General features: G+C 39.4%; 1 protein-coding gene and 1 pseudogene across 4 annotated transcripts in view; one reads left to right on the forward strand and one right to left on the reverse strand.

Moving 5' to 3' along the window:
• The window catches only part of Hycc1 (hyccin PI4KA lipid kinase complex subunit 1), a 156,499-nt gene that overhangs the window by 60,563 nt on the left and 78,944 nt on the right, over nt 1–16,992 (reverse strand). For all 4 annotated transcript variants that reach the window (XM_076913226.1, XM_076913225.1, XM_034519190.2 and 1 more), the window contains exons 2-3: nt 12,024–12,102; nt 1,795–1,896 (exon numbers count right to left, since the gene is read on the reverse strand). In XM_076913226.1, the coding sequence (XP_076769341.1) occupies nt 1,795–1,896; nt 12,024–12,074 (153 nt within the window). In that variant the 5' untranslated portion in view covers nt 12,075–12,102. The remainder of the gene's footprint in view (nt 1–1,794; nt 1,897–12,023; nt 12,103–16,992) is intronic.
• LOC143434493 (high mobility group protein B1 pseudogene) lies at nt 10,098–10,932 on the forward strand (annotated as a pseudogene).

Consider the following 16,992-nt stretch of genomic DNA (forward strand, 5'->3'; position numbering starts at 1 on the left):
AAACACAATCAATTCCACTCTACTGTAAATAGACTATGACTAGTCACACTTTTTCATATAAGGAAATGGAGACAGAAAGACTATGTACCATGATGAACAGTACACACTCACAAGAGCCAGAAAGGAGAGAGAGAGATATCTGACTTTTACAAATGTCAGAAAACAATAATATATAATGTGAGAAATACAGGCATAAATACATGAATGTATTTTAAGGTAGTAATTGAACATGCTGCCTTGCTAATGGCTCAGTGACATTTTGGAATACACTTCCCCATGAAAACATAGCTCACACTAGTTGGAAGTTGAGGGCTGCTTGTAAAGGAAGCCTGGACAACAAGAAAACAGAGGAAAGCAGCTTGGTGAAGAAAAGACAAGGCAAACATAACTGATTAAATTATTCCAGATGAAGTCTGAGGCTTGTCAGGAAAATCCCTAAGCCTGATAACATCTCAGTCACAGTGTATTCCACAGCATAGTAAGTAGAATCTAGGCTATTCTATACTCCCTCCAACACAAATTAATTACTCAAAGAACAGCATCTCCTGAAGTATACAGTCTTGTTGCAAAGGCCCATGGATCCATATAATATGTTACCTACCACCGAATAAAGAGATTAGTGGCAGGCAGGCAATGCCAGGGCTCAGGGGGAGGGGTAGATGGATCTCCATGAATTTGAGGCTGGCCTAGTCTACATAGTAAATTCTAGGACAGCCAAGGCTACAAAGTGAGACCCTGCTGAGAGAAGGGGGCAGGAATGAGAAACAGACACACAGAGAGACACAGAGACAGATGACAGACACAGAGAGATTGAGATTGATTTTAAACCTGTCACATCTAAAAAACAAAAGGAATTATGCAACTCATCTCCTTCCCATCTACTCCAGAGCTGTTTCCCTCTAGTCCCAGAATAGGAAGGCAGTAGCAGACCAAACCGTAGCATTCAATGACTGCCCTGCACCTAGCATCTCCCATACTCCCTGCTGCTAGGAGTGTGTGTTTTACTTGCCACATGGAAAACCTATATTTGTCCATGGTCTGGTTTTTTTTGTGTGTTGTTGTTGTTGTTGCTATGACACCTGGTAACTTATAAAGAATGTATTCCTTCCTAGCTCTACAGATTGTGTAGTCCAAGATCAAGAGTTTTTCTGCATCACCTCACAACAAAAGTCAGATGGGTAAGAAAGCTAAGGAGGCCCAACTCACCTTGTGAACAACAACAACCCCATATTCATCCCAGTGTTTTCTCCAGCTCTTTATGCTAAGAACTGAACCCAGGACCTAGTGTATTCTAGGCAAGAGCTCTCCCACTGAACTATATCCCAGGTCCATTTTTTTTTTTTTTTTTTACTTGTTACAATGCTAAGTATGTTCCCAGATGACTGTTAAAGGGAGCAAACATGTAAACCATTGAGAGACTCAGTTCCGCAGTTACTCAGTCTCACTTTTCTCTCTCAGGATGAAGATCACTGCTTTTTGAGCCTCTAATGTCCACCACAGTAATGGCTTATAGCAGGTACATAAATATTTGCTGAAGAAAAAAAGATTATTTGCAGCAACTTAGACATTTCAGGGCTATGGAGAGTCAGAGACAACAGAGAAGGAAAACACCGAGAAAGATGGATTTAGAGATACAGTAAGGATTCTAGTTTTCATTCTGGAGAATGATACATTGAAATTAATTTTATTCTTGTTTTGAAAATATATACATTTTCTTACCTTACATATGTGTGTTATATTTCATAATAAAAATAATCAACTGAATACTATTCATACAAACTGTAATGTACTTACCTCACTCTGTGGCTCCTGGATAACTTTATAGAGAGATGAAACTAAAGAACTCTTGTCTTTCAAATTTGTGGCATAATTTGGCAAAGATGTTTCTGGGAGAGTCTAAACAAATTAAAAATTTTTTTAATTTTTATGAAATTCTAAATCAGACAAATTCATAAAAAAGAAAGTAGCACATATTGGTCATTAACAAAGACTAGAGCAGGGGGAGGGAAACTAAGAAAAACTGCCTAAAACACATGGAGTTTCCAGAATTCCATGCTGGTGTTTGGTGCAACTTTATAAAAACATCAAAAGAACAAGAACAAAAATAAATAAAATAAAATTCAGCCCTGCATCTTTACTTAAGATAGTGAATTTTATGTGATGTAAATTATAATTCTCAACAATAACAAATTTTTAAAAATTTATTCTCTTATTACTAACAGGGTAAATCACCATCAGAACTCGCCACTGGGACCAGAGCAATGGCTCAGTACATAAAGCATTTGCTGCACAAATAGAATCCCCAGATCCCACTTCAAAGCTGGGCAGGCATGGTGGTGATTGATTGACGGTGCTCCAGTACTCTGGAGGTCAAGACAGGGCATTACTAGGGAAAGCTGGCTTTGTAGACTAGCCAATGGTGTCCTCTGTGTTCAACCAGAGACTGTGCCTCAATTAGTTAAGTGCAAAGTAATCAAAGAAGATACTCAGTCTCAACTGTGGGCCTTCACATGCTCTCCCACATGTGCAAGTGGACTCACACCCATGAACACAAGCATGCAGCCCACACATTTATAAACATGAAAATGAAAAAAACCTTCATCTTTAACTGCCGTTTTATATTAGAAACAATATTGAACCACATGTAAAGATAGATAGGCCACCTGATCCAAACACTCCTGAATTCCATGCTACTGCCAGAGATGAGTCTACACTGCAGGTGGGGGGAGAATACTAAGACTCCTCAGAACTTGAGAATTCCGAACTGTACTACCACAAATTAACTCTGCTAACGCCAGTTAAAATACAGACCATCAACCACAGCCTGCTAGCACTACTTCTTTAGACGGGAACCCTACAGACCAGAGAGAGGAATGGAAAGAGAGACACGCTCAGTAGTAACTCATATAACTGTGGTGGAAAGGTGGCAGAAAAAACTGAAGAGAAACTTTACTGTAACAATAATAAAACACATCCTTTAGAGCTCATCTCATTAGCAGTGTTTGTCTCCCACGTCGTTGCCCACTCAGGTTCCCTCACTCACTCTCACAGCAGACAGCATCTCAAGATACTCCTAACAGCCATGCTAAGACATGCACTCTGTTTCACACATCCCATACCAAGTATTTCATGATTTAACATGGGCTGTGGCTACAATACACAGCTTTAGGTGTGCATAAGTATCCACAGAAAATTAAGCTGCATTGCTTCTTACAGTAGGGTTATTGGTTCATTCTTACTTTACTTTCTCCCTGAGGAAAAGCTGTCCTTTCCCCTTTCCATCCCCATCACTCAACAGAAAGCCTGACTCAGACCTCTGCTGGGAGAGAGCACTAAGGGACAGGAAGAAATCAAAGTGCCATTGTCTGTACTTGGGAAGAGTCTTTTTAAAAACAGGTCATATTTTGCCTGAAGACATGTACGTGACTAGGTTTTTCTAATTTAATAAGAGAGTTTTGTTTACCAGCATGCTAGGTAAATGTGAACCATTTGGGAACCTGCCACCATTCTCTAGAACAATAGCAGCAACGGCCACAACAACAAAAGCAGTTTTCATGCACTGCTCCGTAAGGCAGAGATTTGGGCATTCTTCAATATTTCAAAAGCAAGTAACAAAAGACCTCCAGGCAACATTCCATTTCTGTCACGTAATCAAGAGTAACCTAATACTGGAAAAATTTATATAAAAGCATCAGATTTCTAATCTCATTAAAACAAGCCTCAAGATATGTGTAAAACACACTATTTCATCTACAGAACAAATGAAGCACACTATGTAGTCAATGTGAGCACATAAAGTATCTTCTGTGAGCCAGTCAGAGGCTTCAGGGTTACTTATCCTTCCCCACTCTCCCATCCCTCACCCCATTTCTCCCAACACTACAGGCCTTTGAAATGTCGTATGGAAACCTACCATAGAAGCCTCCTTCTCCAATGTATACACATATATAAAATGAACTACCTTATAATGAAGAACAGTGACATCCCTAGAGATCCATAGCTATCCAATAAAAAGCTCAATACAAGGTATGAGCTACCCCTCTTTGAGCTGTTATATAATAGGATCACATAGAAAACTCCCCTCCAAATTACAGCAATATTTTTTTCTTGTGTTTGTTCGTTTGTTTGTTGGTTGGTGGTTTGTTTAGGGAGGGAGGGGTGATTTTTTGTTTGTTTTTTTTTATATGTGTGTGGGGTTTTTTTGTTGCTGTTGTTGTGTTTTTCCGCCATTGCTCTTGGTTACCCTCCAGAACTCAGGGTAAAACCCTACTGCTAAAGATACCACATGTCTACGTAATAAGACATGGAAAAGTCAAGCTTGTACCATCCTAGATGCTTCTTTACTTCCTAGCTCTCATGGTGCTGGAAGGCTTTCTGCATCCTACTGGGGAAAAGTCATCAATAGTTTTACTTGTGAACACTGTAACCTGCAACAATGACTGTATGAACCAGAGACCGATGTCTGCAGTGAAACAGTATTTGTCAGACATGACAACTCAGTTGCACATGTGAACTCACAGTATCTGAGACAGCAGATGGTACAAGATCAAGCAGCTGAAGTCCTAGCAGGGAGAGGGAGGGGCCCATGAAGTCCCACCCCATCTGAGGAGCTATTAACAATTAATAGCTACAGGAGTGTGAGAAAGTCAATTTTCTTCAGGAATGCTGGCCCTGAGAGGCTACCCATGCTCCAGTAGACGGTCCCACATCCATACACATACAGGCAGGACTAAATGGACCCAATGGGTATTGTAAAAAAATTAAAGATAAAAAAGAAAAAAACATGAAATTAGGAGAAAAGTAAGAGGAAAGCATAGGAAAGGAACTGCAGGGGAAAGAAGTGGGAAAGGACTTGATCAGAACACAATGCACATATAAATATTATTAAATAAAATATTTTTAAAAGAGAGAAAGAAATACCCAGAGATAAAAGAACATCTCTTTTCTAAAATCTATGCTCCAACTCTGTGAAGCATAGAATCCTGGGGCTTCTGTTGATAAATGAGAAAAGAATGCCTTTAAAAACAGTGAGGTAGCCATCACACGAAGCTCAAAATGCCATCACTATCTCATGGTTTCCATGTAAGCAAAGCTGCCTTTCTACACAAGGGAAGAGTAGAACTACTGTGCTTATAGTGCTTCAAGTCGGGCTCAGAGAGATGGCTCAGCATGAGAACACTGGAGGACCTGGTTCTCCTCTCAGCACCTACATGGTGACTCACAGCTCTCTGTAACTCCAGTCCCCAGGGATCCTACCTCCTCTTTTGGCTTTTGCAGATACCAGACATGCACATGGTACACAGACATATATGCAGACAAAACACCCATATGTATATGATAAATAAATTAAAAGAAAACAAATGGTGCTTTGAAGAAAGGACCAGATGAACTCAAGAACTCTTGGCCTTCTCATGTACCAGGTTTCTCATGCTGTTGAACACAGAATGGAGATGAAAATTTAAAAAGAAAAAAATGTTGAAATTATTCTTGGCACATTTTAAAAGAAAACAGATGCTTCATACTAAAGTACCATTTGGCAGATGGCTTTTAAAATGTAAAGAGGTGACATGGATTGGGTGGAAGAGAATTAATGAAGACAGGCAGATGGGTGAAGATTCAATCAACAGAACAACCCCCCATTCAATGGCTTCATACATGAAAATGAACTTTTGAGCCACATATTGAGTATCAGAAAATTGAAAAACTTAGGAGCCTAGAATCTGTTCCATAATATACACACAGCATTAAGAAAAACACAAAACAATCTGAAACTTTTTTTACGAATAAGTCATTGAGAATATTAAATATTCATGAGACCCTAGTTTAGTCACTTTAGTCAGTCTACTTAGAGAATAATACCAACAAGTTAGCTAGTACAGAGACCCAGTGTCTAATCAGAGAATATTACCAACACCTTAGCTAGTATAGAGACTGTCTACTTAGAAAATACTACCACCACATTAGCTAGTACAGACTATGAATGTCTACTTAGAAAATACTACCAACACCTTAGCTAGTATAGAGACTGAATGCTTTTCTACAAGCACAAGATTTTATTTTAAACTTTTACATTTATTTATTATTTAGTGTGCATGTGTGTGTAGTCAGAGAACAATCAGTGGGAGGAATCCGTCCTCTCTATGGGTTCTGGGATCTAACTCAGGTCATCAAATTTGTTGGCAAGTACCTTTGCCCCCTACCCTCACCCTACCGCCCCAAATTATCCAGCCCACTAGAAAAACATTTATAGGAGTTTATATTGTATGCAAATTTTTGGATAAAGCTTTATGGGATGCAAACTACATTGTTTCTGTGTTTTGGAAGCTGCTGAGTCCGACTATGGAAGGAGTTCAAACTGATCAGGGCATACACCTACTGTACGTAACCTTTGTGATGCCACTGACTAAGTTGTAACGACTTACTCAATAAACTACCTCTAGAACTGGGATCCAGTCAACCTGTTGCTGACTCTCAGTCCACTCAGTCAATTACAATAATGTTGCATAGTTGTGCTACTCAAACAAACAACGAAAACCTCAAATGGTCAAAAATGGGACTTTCTTTAAAAACAAACAAAAAACAAAAGAGGAGGGTGGGAGCTGGAAAGATAGCCCAGCAGTTAAGAGTACATGCTATTATTCTTCTAAAGGACCAGAGTTTGATCCCCAGAATCCACATGCGAGTCCCAGTATCCATCAGTGGCACAGCCACCCCCAAGGTATAAGAAGCTTTTTTCGCATGCATACATGTGCACAAAAATTTAAAATCCAAACAAATTTCCTTTCTTAAAATGCTTAACTAAAACACATAGTCTTGCATCACAACAATTTGAAAAGGTAGTCTCTTTCCAAGAGCACTTAGAATATTTATTTCCACGCATTCTTCTACTTCGTGTTACTGGTTTATTGCTGATAATCTTGCTTTCTTAATCAAACCAATAGCTGAGTGCAACACACATTAACAAAATGGAGAATGCTCACCAAATTAAGCAAGGGATAGGAAACTCCTTGAATTTGTAATAATATAAAATTGAAGGCATTTAAACATCACAGCATCACAGAAACAAATTGATTAAAATTTTGGTAAATTTAATTTGAGCAGGGAGAAAAGAACTACACCATTACTTTTTGTTTCATACAGCCTATGATTCCATCACTCTCTCTCCCAATAGAAAAGTTTCCTTATCTTTATATTAAATTTTTAAACTTCACAAAATGTTGATATCCCATAGCAATGCATCTAATGACAAAGCATTACTTAGATGAAACTTGTATGTTTTCATACTCTTAGTTTCTTTTAGTGAAAGACGGCATTTAGAAAGCAAGACTTACATGGTATGCACTCACTGATAAGTGAATATTAACCCAAAAGCTCAGAATACCCAAGATAAAATTCACAGACAACATGAAGCTCAAGAACAAGAAAGACCAAAGTGTGGATGCTTCAGTCCTTTTTAGAAGCGGGGGACAAAATGCTCACAGGATCAAATACAGAGATAAAGTGTGGAGCAGAGACTGAAGGAAAGGCCATCCAGAGACTGCCCTACCTGGGGATTCATCCCATATACAGTCACCAAACACAGATACTACTGTGGATGCCAAGAAGTGCTTGCTGAAAGGAGCCTGTCTCCTGAGAGGCTCTGACAGAGCCTGACAAAATACAAAGGTGGATGCTTGCAGCCAACCACTGGACTGAGCACAGGGTCCCCAGTGGAAGAGTTAAGAGAAAGAACTGAAGGAGCTGAAGGGGTTTGCAACCCCATAGGAAGAACAACAATATCAACCAACCAGACCCCCCAACCCCAGAGCTTCCAGGGAATAAACCATTATCCAAAGAGCACCCATGGCTCCAGTTGCATATGTAGCAGAGGATGGCTTTGTCAGGCATCAATGGGTGGAGAGGCCCTTGGTCCTGTGAAGGCTCGATTCCCCAGTGTAGGGGAATGTGAGAGCAGGGAGGCAGGAATGGGTGGTTGGGTGGGTGGGGGAACACCCTCATAGAAGCAGGGGGAAGGGAGATGGGAAGAGAGTTGGGGGGGGGGGACCAGGAAAGGGGATAACATTTGAAATGTAAATAAAGAAAATATCCAATTTTTAAAAAATGAAGAAAGAAAGGAAAGAAAAGGAAGGAAGGAAGGAAGAAGGAAGGAAGGAAGGAAGGAAGGAAGGAAGGAAGGAAGGAAAGAAAGAAGGAAGGCAGGCAGGCAAGCCAGACAGCCAGACAGACAGATAGACAGACAGACTGACTTGGTGCTTGCTATAGTGCTATTTGAGAGGGTGCTACTCTGGGCAGGTCCTCTAGGCACAGCACCAAGAAATGTCCATATGCATGTATGTATCTGACACATCTTTAGAACCCATGCTTCACACCCAGTCTTCCAATTCTGGTCTAACTCCACTCCTTGATTTCTTATCAATAGTCTCCATTCCAGGTTTGCAATGCCTTTCTCAGACAGAGTAAAATCAATTTCCCATATCCTTACTATATGTACTTATGTATTCAATGGCACTAGTCTGCCATGTAGCCTCTCCAGCTAGCTCTTGTACAAGTTACCTTTGTATCTTCTTGCTAACCAGATAACTACTCTGTGCCCTCAGACATCACAACACAGTATTGCCAATACTGCTGTCTGCCCTATCTGTCCTCCCTATGCATGCCCTGGGTATCTGAACACTATGGGAGGACTGGGAAAGAATTAGCTATTTGGCTTACATTTCCAAATGGAGGCAGGGGCTGATGCAGAGCCGTGGAAGCATGGTACTTACTGGCTTGTTCCATATGTCATGCTCAGCCTGCTTTCTTACAGACCGCAGGACATTCAGCCCAGAGATGGCTCCACTCACAATGGGCTGTGCTCTCCCCCATCAATCACTAATGAAGAAAATGCTCTACAGACTGGACCACAGTCCAATCTTTTTTGTTTTGTTTTGGTTTTTGAAATAGGGTTTCTCTATGTAGCCCTAGGTATCCTGGAACCCACTCTGTAGACCAGGCTGGCCTTGAACTCACAGATATCTGCCTGCCTCTGCCTTCTGAGTACTGGGATTAAAGGCATGAGTCACCAGGCCTGACTCCACAGCCAGATTTTAGGGAGACATTTTCTCAATCAAGGTTTCCTCCTCTCAGATGACTAATTTGTGTCAAAGTGACATAAATATAACTAGCATTATGATTTTAAACATTTGTCATAATCATTGCCCCCTCCCCAACAGCCAATATTTAACATCTTCTCTGCACACTCCCCTCTTAAGGAATCAGTAACTGGCTATGTTGGCGTTTCCACATTTGATATAAAAATGGTCTACAAAAAAATGGTACTCAACAGTTAAATCAGAAAAGTTCCATCAACTGGCCTTCAGTCCAAAATCATGACAATGTATAGCAAAACATATAAATACCTTTGAAGCAGAGAAGCTTAAAAACTCCTTGAATGACCATTACAAAGCTGACAAGAGGGAAGCATATATAAAATTTAATCCAAATATTAAAATTTGCAAAAAGTGTCAAACTGCAATTTTTATACATTCCACACTGCTTCATGGTGAATTGAGAAATCCAAAGAGGCACACTCAATTGGTGGCAATAGATACTAAGAAAATAACAAAGCCTATCTAGTGTTCATGAGGATTAGACAAAAAAAAAGCAGATAAAGCCAGCAGGTTAACAGGACGCATAGCTTCTCTAATGGTCGCTTAGCAAATGAAATATAGGAACAACTCTTTTGAGTGACTACTACTGTACTCTTACTTACTGAGAATCCCTGTCTGAAATCACAGATCATCCAAACTTTGTCATCTGAACATGTATCAGTAAAAACGATCTTGCCCAGAGCTAAATCAATGCCAAGGAGACGCCTTGGTTTCTACCACAGATGAAGGCTTCAGACCAAGTCAGCAGGATCCTGAGTCCACTTTCAAGTCCAGATTAGATGTAAAACTCATTACATTGCACACAGTCCTGCTTTTATGAACCTATCAAAATACGGCTTTATGACAGCCATTGTAGTACACTGATCTCCATAGAGACAGTGCAGGGGCAATCAAGAGCCAGACAGACACTGGGCAACTCTGTGCCTTGCAGAAGAAAATCAACTAAACATGGGCAAAGGAGATCCTAAGAAGCCGGGAGGCAAAATGTCCTCATATGCATTCTTTGTGCAAACCTGCCAGGAGAAGCACAAGAAGAAGCACCCAGATGCTTCTGTCAACTTTTCAGAGTTCCCCAAGAAGTGCTCAGAGAGCTGGAAGACTATGTATGCTAAACAAAAGGGGGAATTTTAAGATATGGCAAAGGCTCAAAAGGCTCGTTATGAAAGAGAAATGAAAACCTACATCCCTCCCAAAGGGGAGACCAAAAAGTAGTTCAAGGACCCCAATACACCCAAGAGGCCTCCTTCGGCCTTCTTCCTGTTCAGTTCTGAGTACAGCCCAAAAATCAAAGGCAAGCATCCTGGCTTATCCATTGGTGATGTTGCAAAGAAACTAGGAGAGATGTGGAACAACACTGGATCGGATGACAAGCAGCCCTACGAGAAGAAGGACGCCAAACTGAAGGAGAAGTATGAAAAGGATATTGCTGCCTACAGAGCTAAAGGAAAACCTGATGCAGTGAAAAAGGGGGTCATCAAGGCTGAAAAGAGCAAGAAAAGGAAGGAAGAGGAAGATGAGGGGGAAGAGGAAGATGAGGATGAACAAGATGATGATGATAAGTTGGTTCTAGCACAGTTTCCTTTTTCTTTTCTCTTTCTTGTCTATAAAGCATTTAACCCCTCTGTATACAACTCACTCCTTTTAAAGAAAAAAATTGAAATGTAAGGCTGTGTAAGATTTGTTTTTAAACTGTACAGTGTCTTTTTTTATATAGTTAACACACTACCAAATGTGTCTTTAGATAGCTCTGTCCTGGTGGTATTTTCAATAGCCACTAACCTTGCCTGGTAGTCTGGGGGTTGTAAATTGGCATGGAAATTTAAAGCAGGTTCTTATTGGTACACAGCACAAATTAGTTATATATGGGGACAGTAGTTTGGATCTTTTCTTTCTTTTGGTTTTATTTTTATTTTCATCTTCAGTTGTCTATGATGCAGCTTATATGAAGATAATTGTTGTTCTGTTAACTGAATACCAGTCCGTAATTGCAATAAATAAATAAATAAGTAAATAAATAAATATTGCAGCTGTTTTGTTGACATTCTGAATGCTTCTAAGTAAATACAATTTTTTAATTAAAAAAATACAGCTTTATTTAAATTTCACCTAAAATGCCTTTTCTCCAAAAGCTATCCAAATTTTATCTTTTCCCTCCTTTGTTTGGTGATGTCACTATTGTTGGGCAATTATCTGCTTCCCTGCAGCAAGCCAGGAAACCTGGTGCTACTGAATTGTAAATCTGTCCCTGATGTCTGGGCTCATTAGTCCAGAGAAAATCAACATGACATTTGCTGCCCAATCTCTTTGTGTCTGTGATTTCAGATTATGAAATGTTCCCCAAGCACAGGAGAAAAGAGCTAGCTGGTTTAACAAATACAGTTTAGCTGCCATACGGAAGAGTTCATGAGCCCACAGCCTGAGCTTCTTTCTTCACCAATGAGTCAAGGATTAACTCTACTATCACAGCTCCCAGGTCAGCCTTCTAGAGAAACACCGCTTGGTGAAGACTAAATCTTGCCGTCTTCTACTGTCAATCACGCCCAATGCCACTACTCTCCCCGCTCCCCCATTTCTGACAATGGGTCACTGATGGCCACTGAGGGTAACATCAGCATTCATGGCCATGGTAATGTCACATGGAAGGAAGAGAATAAACAGATGAATAAGTTCTTTGACTTACTTGGGGGAAAGGAATTAATCTTCCACAAAAGATTACTGTACATAAATAGCTCCCTACTATGATACAGTACAACATTCTATTCCCACAGATGATTTAGCATGTTAGTCACATAAAATATAAAAACACCACTAGAATTTAAACCCAGACAAAATTTGTTTAGAATAAAATTTCTGTATTAGAAGAGTTGTTATTACCTTAAATTCTGACAGCCATTCTTCCACAACCCCTATCTCTGAGGTAAACATCTTTCCACATGTGTTCCAAACCTTCAACCTGAAAATGAACACAGAAAAGTATGAAATATTTAAATTAATTTTATTTCAGTCTTAATACTTTGTACAGAGGTGTTCCTATAGCTAGTTACTCCTTACTTGGGAAATTACTTGCAAACATAAATTACTGCATTCATTTAAAAACCAATGTCCACAGGCAAACCTTAATGTAAGATTCTAACGAAAGTATAAATATCATAAAATAATAAAACTGCATCTACAATTTTCATTCAGCTTTCAGGAATGTCAGAAGAATTCAAACATTCTTTATTTTTGATTATATAATTTCAAAATGATCATCTTAAAATTGTGAAAAAGACTTGAAAAGATTTGTTAACTACACATCCTATTGCAAGGGACTATTTCTTGAATTAAATTTTATAATGCAACTAAAAATACTTATTACGGTGCCTGGCAATAGTGTTCTTACTCAGTAATAAAGAACACCACAAACTCACATAACCTGGGTCCCGCTGTCTTTCAAAGTCTACAGATCAACCTAAATGAAAAATACATGTTCTTGCCAACAAATATATTAATCCATGGTGACTTGAGTGTAATATAGCTTATTTTTTAGTAAAAAAAGAAGTCCATCATCAAGTCAAGACTATCAGAAAACCACACATTTGTACTGTGCCTTTTATTTTATGGAACTGTCTAGATAAATGAGGTTTGGAATTATGTTCAAATATTACCCAAAGCACTGCTAGATCAGGTATTGCTTTAAAAAGTCAACAGAGGGGGGAAAAAAATCACATCTTCAAATGTCAAAACTGGAGGAAATTCTCCTTTAAAGCAAAAGGGTTGTTTTCATGTTGATTCCTATGAATTATAACTGGTTATCTTGTTTTGACTCTAATAAAGTTGATAGCAAACTTTCTTCTCAGTCTGCCAAAAGGGCAACTCTCCATTAACTTTATCCATTGCTTTAGTCTACATCCTTTCATACTCTTGCTAAGTTGTTTTGTTTTTTGCCTTAGTTGGATGGTTGGTTGGTTGGCTGGTTAGTTGGTTAGCTGTTTGTCTGGTTGGTTGGCCAGTCCGCTGGTTGTTTCTCAAAGAGGGTTAAACTCTATATCCTGGCTGTCCTCAGATGTACAGCCTTCCTGTTTCAGCAGTGCTGTCATCATAGGCTTTAAGACATATGCTCAGCTACTTTACATTCTTACTCATTTTCTTCCCACCTCTACTTACTGACATTATATATCCTATTGTATGTATTTGTGAAACAGAGCAAATATAGATACATGTGTTTTCTTTTTATTTTCCACTGCTTAATAAACAATAAAAAGTTATCAGAAATAGAACTTAATATATCACTGCAAATGATAGGAATGGTAAGTTTTCATGAGAATTCAAAACAAATGCAGTTAAAATTAAACCCAAATTTTATACTATTAAGAAGAATTGCTGGGCAGTGGTGGCGCATGCCTTTAATCTCAGCACTTGGGAGGCAGAGGCAGGCAGATTTCTGAGTTCGAGGCCAGCCTGGTCTACAGAGTGAGCTCCAGGACAGCCAAGGCTACACAGAGAAACCCTGTCTGGAAAAACCAAAAAAGAATTAATAAGATGTGCAAAGGGCACAGAAATGGTCAAGGTCTTGAAAAAACAAAGCTGGAGGACCTGGACTTCAGATAGCAGAGTTTACTGTAGAACCTAACAAACTCTAAATTAGCATAGTATTCTCAGAGGACAGAAAAATAAGCCAACAGACCAGGACAGACTGGTCAGAAGCAGACCTACAAATCATTTGTGAATATCACAAAATACATGAGGACCACAGAATAATGGCTTCAATTCTGTGAGGGAAGGACAGTCTTTAAAATAAATGTGGCTAGGCCAACTGGACAGGTGTGTGGGCAGAAGAGGGAAATAAAGGAAGAAAGGAAGGAAGCCAGCCAATCAGCCAGCCAGCCACAGCCAGCCATGATGCCCTAGATCACATTACATGCAGAACCCATTTCTAGTTGAACTACACAGATCTAACTTAAGAAAGAAAGAAAGAAAGAAAGAAAGAGAGAGAGAGAGAGAGAGAGAGAGAGAGAGAGAGAGAGAGAAAAGAAAAGAAAAGAAAAGAATAGAATAGAAAAGAAAGAAAGGAAGGAAGGACGAACCTTCATAACCTTGGGATAAGGATAGATTTCTTAAACCAAAGGCACAAAAGGGCTAATCATAGGTGAGAGAAGAATACACTGTATGTCAATAAATGTAACAATTCTTTATTCTAATTGAGTAGTGGTAGTGCAGGCCTTTAATCCCAGCACTTGGGAGGCAGAGGCAGGTAGATGTCAAATTTTGATGCCAGCCTGGTCTACAGAGTAAATTCAGAACAGACAGGGCTATGCAAAGAAACCCTGTCTCAAACAAACAAACAAACAAACAAAGAATTGCTTATTCCTCAAAAGATACCACTAAAAGGTTCAGCCAATGTTACAGAGTAGAAGAAATTATTTTCAACTCAACTCATAAAGTACATACACAACCAAAAGTCTCATATCCAGAATATATAAAGACCAATTTAAGAAAAAGGCAGAAAACCTAATAGGAAAACAAGACCTCCACTTAACCAAGCAGAAACTTAACAAATGAGAAAGGAATATTCAACTTTGTTAGTCATCAAGGAAGTCAGTTATAATGACACATTCATTCCATTCATTCTCTCTCTCTCTCTCTCTCTCTCTCTCTCTCTCTCTCTCACACACACACACACAATATATATATATATATATATATATATATATATATATATATATATATATATATATATATATAGCTAGAATGAAAGACTGATAATACCAGTGTGGCAGTTTGAATAAGATGTCCCCTATAATCTCTGGCATTTGAATACTTGGTCTCTAGTTCATGGCGGTTTAGGGAGGACTAAGAGGCATGGCTTTGATGAAAGAAGACTCCTGCCATTTTAAACTAACTCTCTATTCTTCTTGTTTGTGGAGTGAGATGTGAGCTCTCAGCTACTGCTTCAGTGTCATGACTGTCTGCTGCCATGTTTCCCACCATGATGATGATAAGACTCCTACATGTCTGTAACTGTAAGCCCCAAATGACCCTTCCTTCTAGATGCTTTTTTCCCTCTTGCTGTTCACTTTTTTGAGATAGTGTCTTGCTATGGCACTCAGACTGGATTTAAACTCATTATGTAACACAGACTGGCATCAAACTCTTAGCCATTCTCTTGCCTCAGTGTCCCATGTACTGAGATTACAGTGTGCATGACAACACTTAGAACCCATGATAGTTTTAAATCACAAAGTCAACCCAGTACCTGGAGGATACTGTGTTAAGAAATAAGCCAACCTGAAGATCCGAAACAAGAGTAACACGTCAATCATCAATGGGGATGCTGGACAAGGAGAGTGCATTCCAGCTTTCTACTAGGCATACATAAAAACTGTCAAGAGAGTAGGTCTAAAAGGTTCTCACTACGCATACAAAAACAAGTATGTGAAGTGATGCAAGTCTTAATCTGTTTGATTTAATCACTTTACAATGTGGACATGTCAAAATATTATGTTGATCAACTCTGTAATACCAGCACTTGGGAGGCTGAGATAGGAAAATTCAAGGCCAGCCTGGGTTGCATAGTATTTAAAGCAAGTCTGGGCTACATAGCAAGACCTTTTCTCAAAAATAGGAAAAAGCAATGAATAACAATCAGAAACCTGGTATATATATATAAATTAAACATATACATCATTTTTGAGACAGGGTCTGGCCCAGACTGGGCTCAAATTCATAATCCAGTTGCCTCTACCTCCTGAGTACAACATATATATTTTTTACTTGTCAATTGCAGCTTAGTAAAGCTTTGAAAGTAAGGGTTTGAAGAAACCAAATCATGGTTAAAAATAAAAATCCACCGGGCAGTGGTGGCTCACGCCTTTAATCCCAGCACTTGGGAGGCAGAGGCAGGTGGATTTCTGAGTTCAAGGCCAGCCTGGTCTATACAGCAAGTTCCAGGACAGCCAGGGCTACACAGAGAAACCCTGTCTTGAAAAACCAAAAAGAAAAATAATAATAAAAAATTAAAAATTAAAAATCCTTTTCAAGGTGATTATTTTTAACTTTTTGAAAAATTTTGAGATTATAATTCCAACCATTTACTTTCCTTCCTCCAGACTCTCCCCTATATCCTTTCCCACTTTTCTTCAAATTCATGGACTCTTCTTTCATTAGTTACTGCATATAGATATAGAGATAGATGATAGATAGATAGATAGATAGATAGATAGATAGATAGATAGATAGATTCTTAAATATAAGAACTCCTCGGGGTACGGATGACTCTATGATCCTGAGCTCCAGCTGCTCTGGGTTCAGTGGCTCTTCTAGGATATTTCAGGATATGGAGTCTCCACAGTGGTAGACCAGCTAGGTGTTTGCTGTTCTGAATGTAGTTGCTCCTCTAGGATGCTTCGGGATATGGTGTCCCCTGCTCTGCTGCTCTGCGGGCTGTGTCCTCACTAGGATGCCTGCAAATCTACGGTCCTTGACCTCTCTTGGGTGCCTCTGCAGCTCTGTGCCTTCCTCAGGGTCTAAACCACCAGCCAGGGAACACATAGGGAGGGACCCAAGACTCCAGAGGTAGATGTAGGGGAGGATGGCCTTGTCGGGCATAGGTGGGAGAGGAGTTTCTTGGTCCCATAAAAAAATAAACAGAGTCGGGGGAATGTAAGGGTGGGGAGGGGATAGTGGGGGGGTAGGTGCGGTCACTGCCTCATAGAAGCATGAGGAGGGGGATGTGATAGGAGGTTTCTGGGTGGTGGGAGGAAGTGGAGTAAGGGGATAAAATCTGAAATGTAAATATTACAACCAATTTTAAAAAGGGGAAAAAAAAAGAAAAGTTGTTAGAACCAACATCTTTAAAAAAATG

This window comes from Arvicanthis niloticus, chromosome 15, assembly GCF_011762505.2.
Source record: "Arvicanthis niloticus isolate mArvNil1 chromosome 15, mArvNil1.pat.X, whole genome shotgun sequence".
Lineage (NCBI taxonomy): Eukaryota > Metazoa > Chordata > Mammalia > Rodentia > Muridae > Arvicanthis > Arvicanthis niloticus.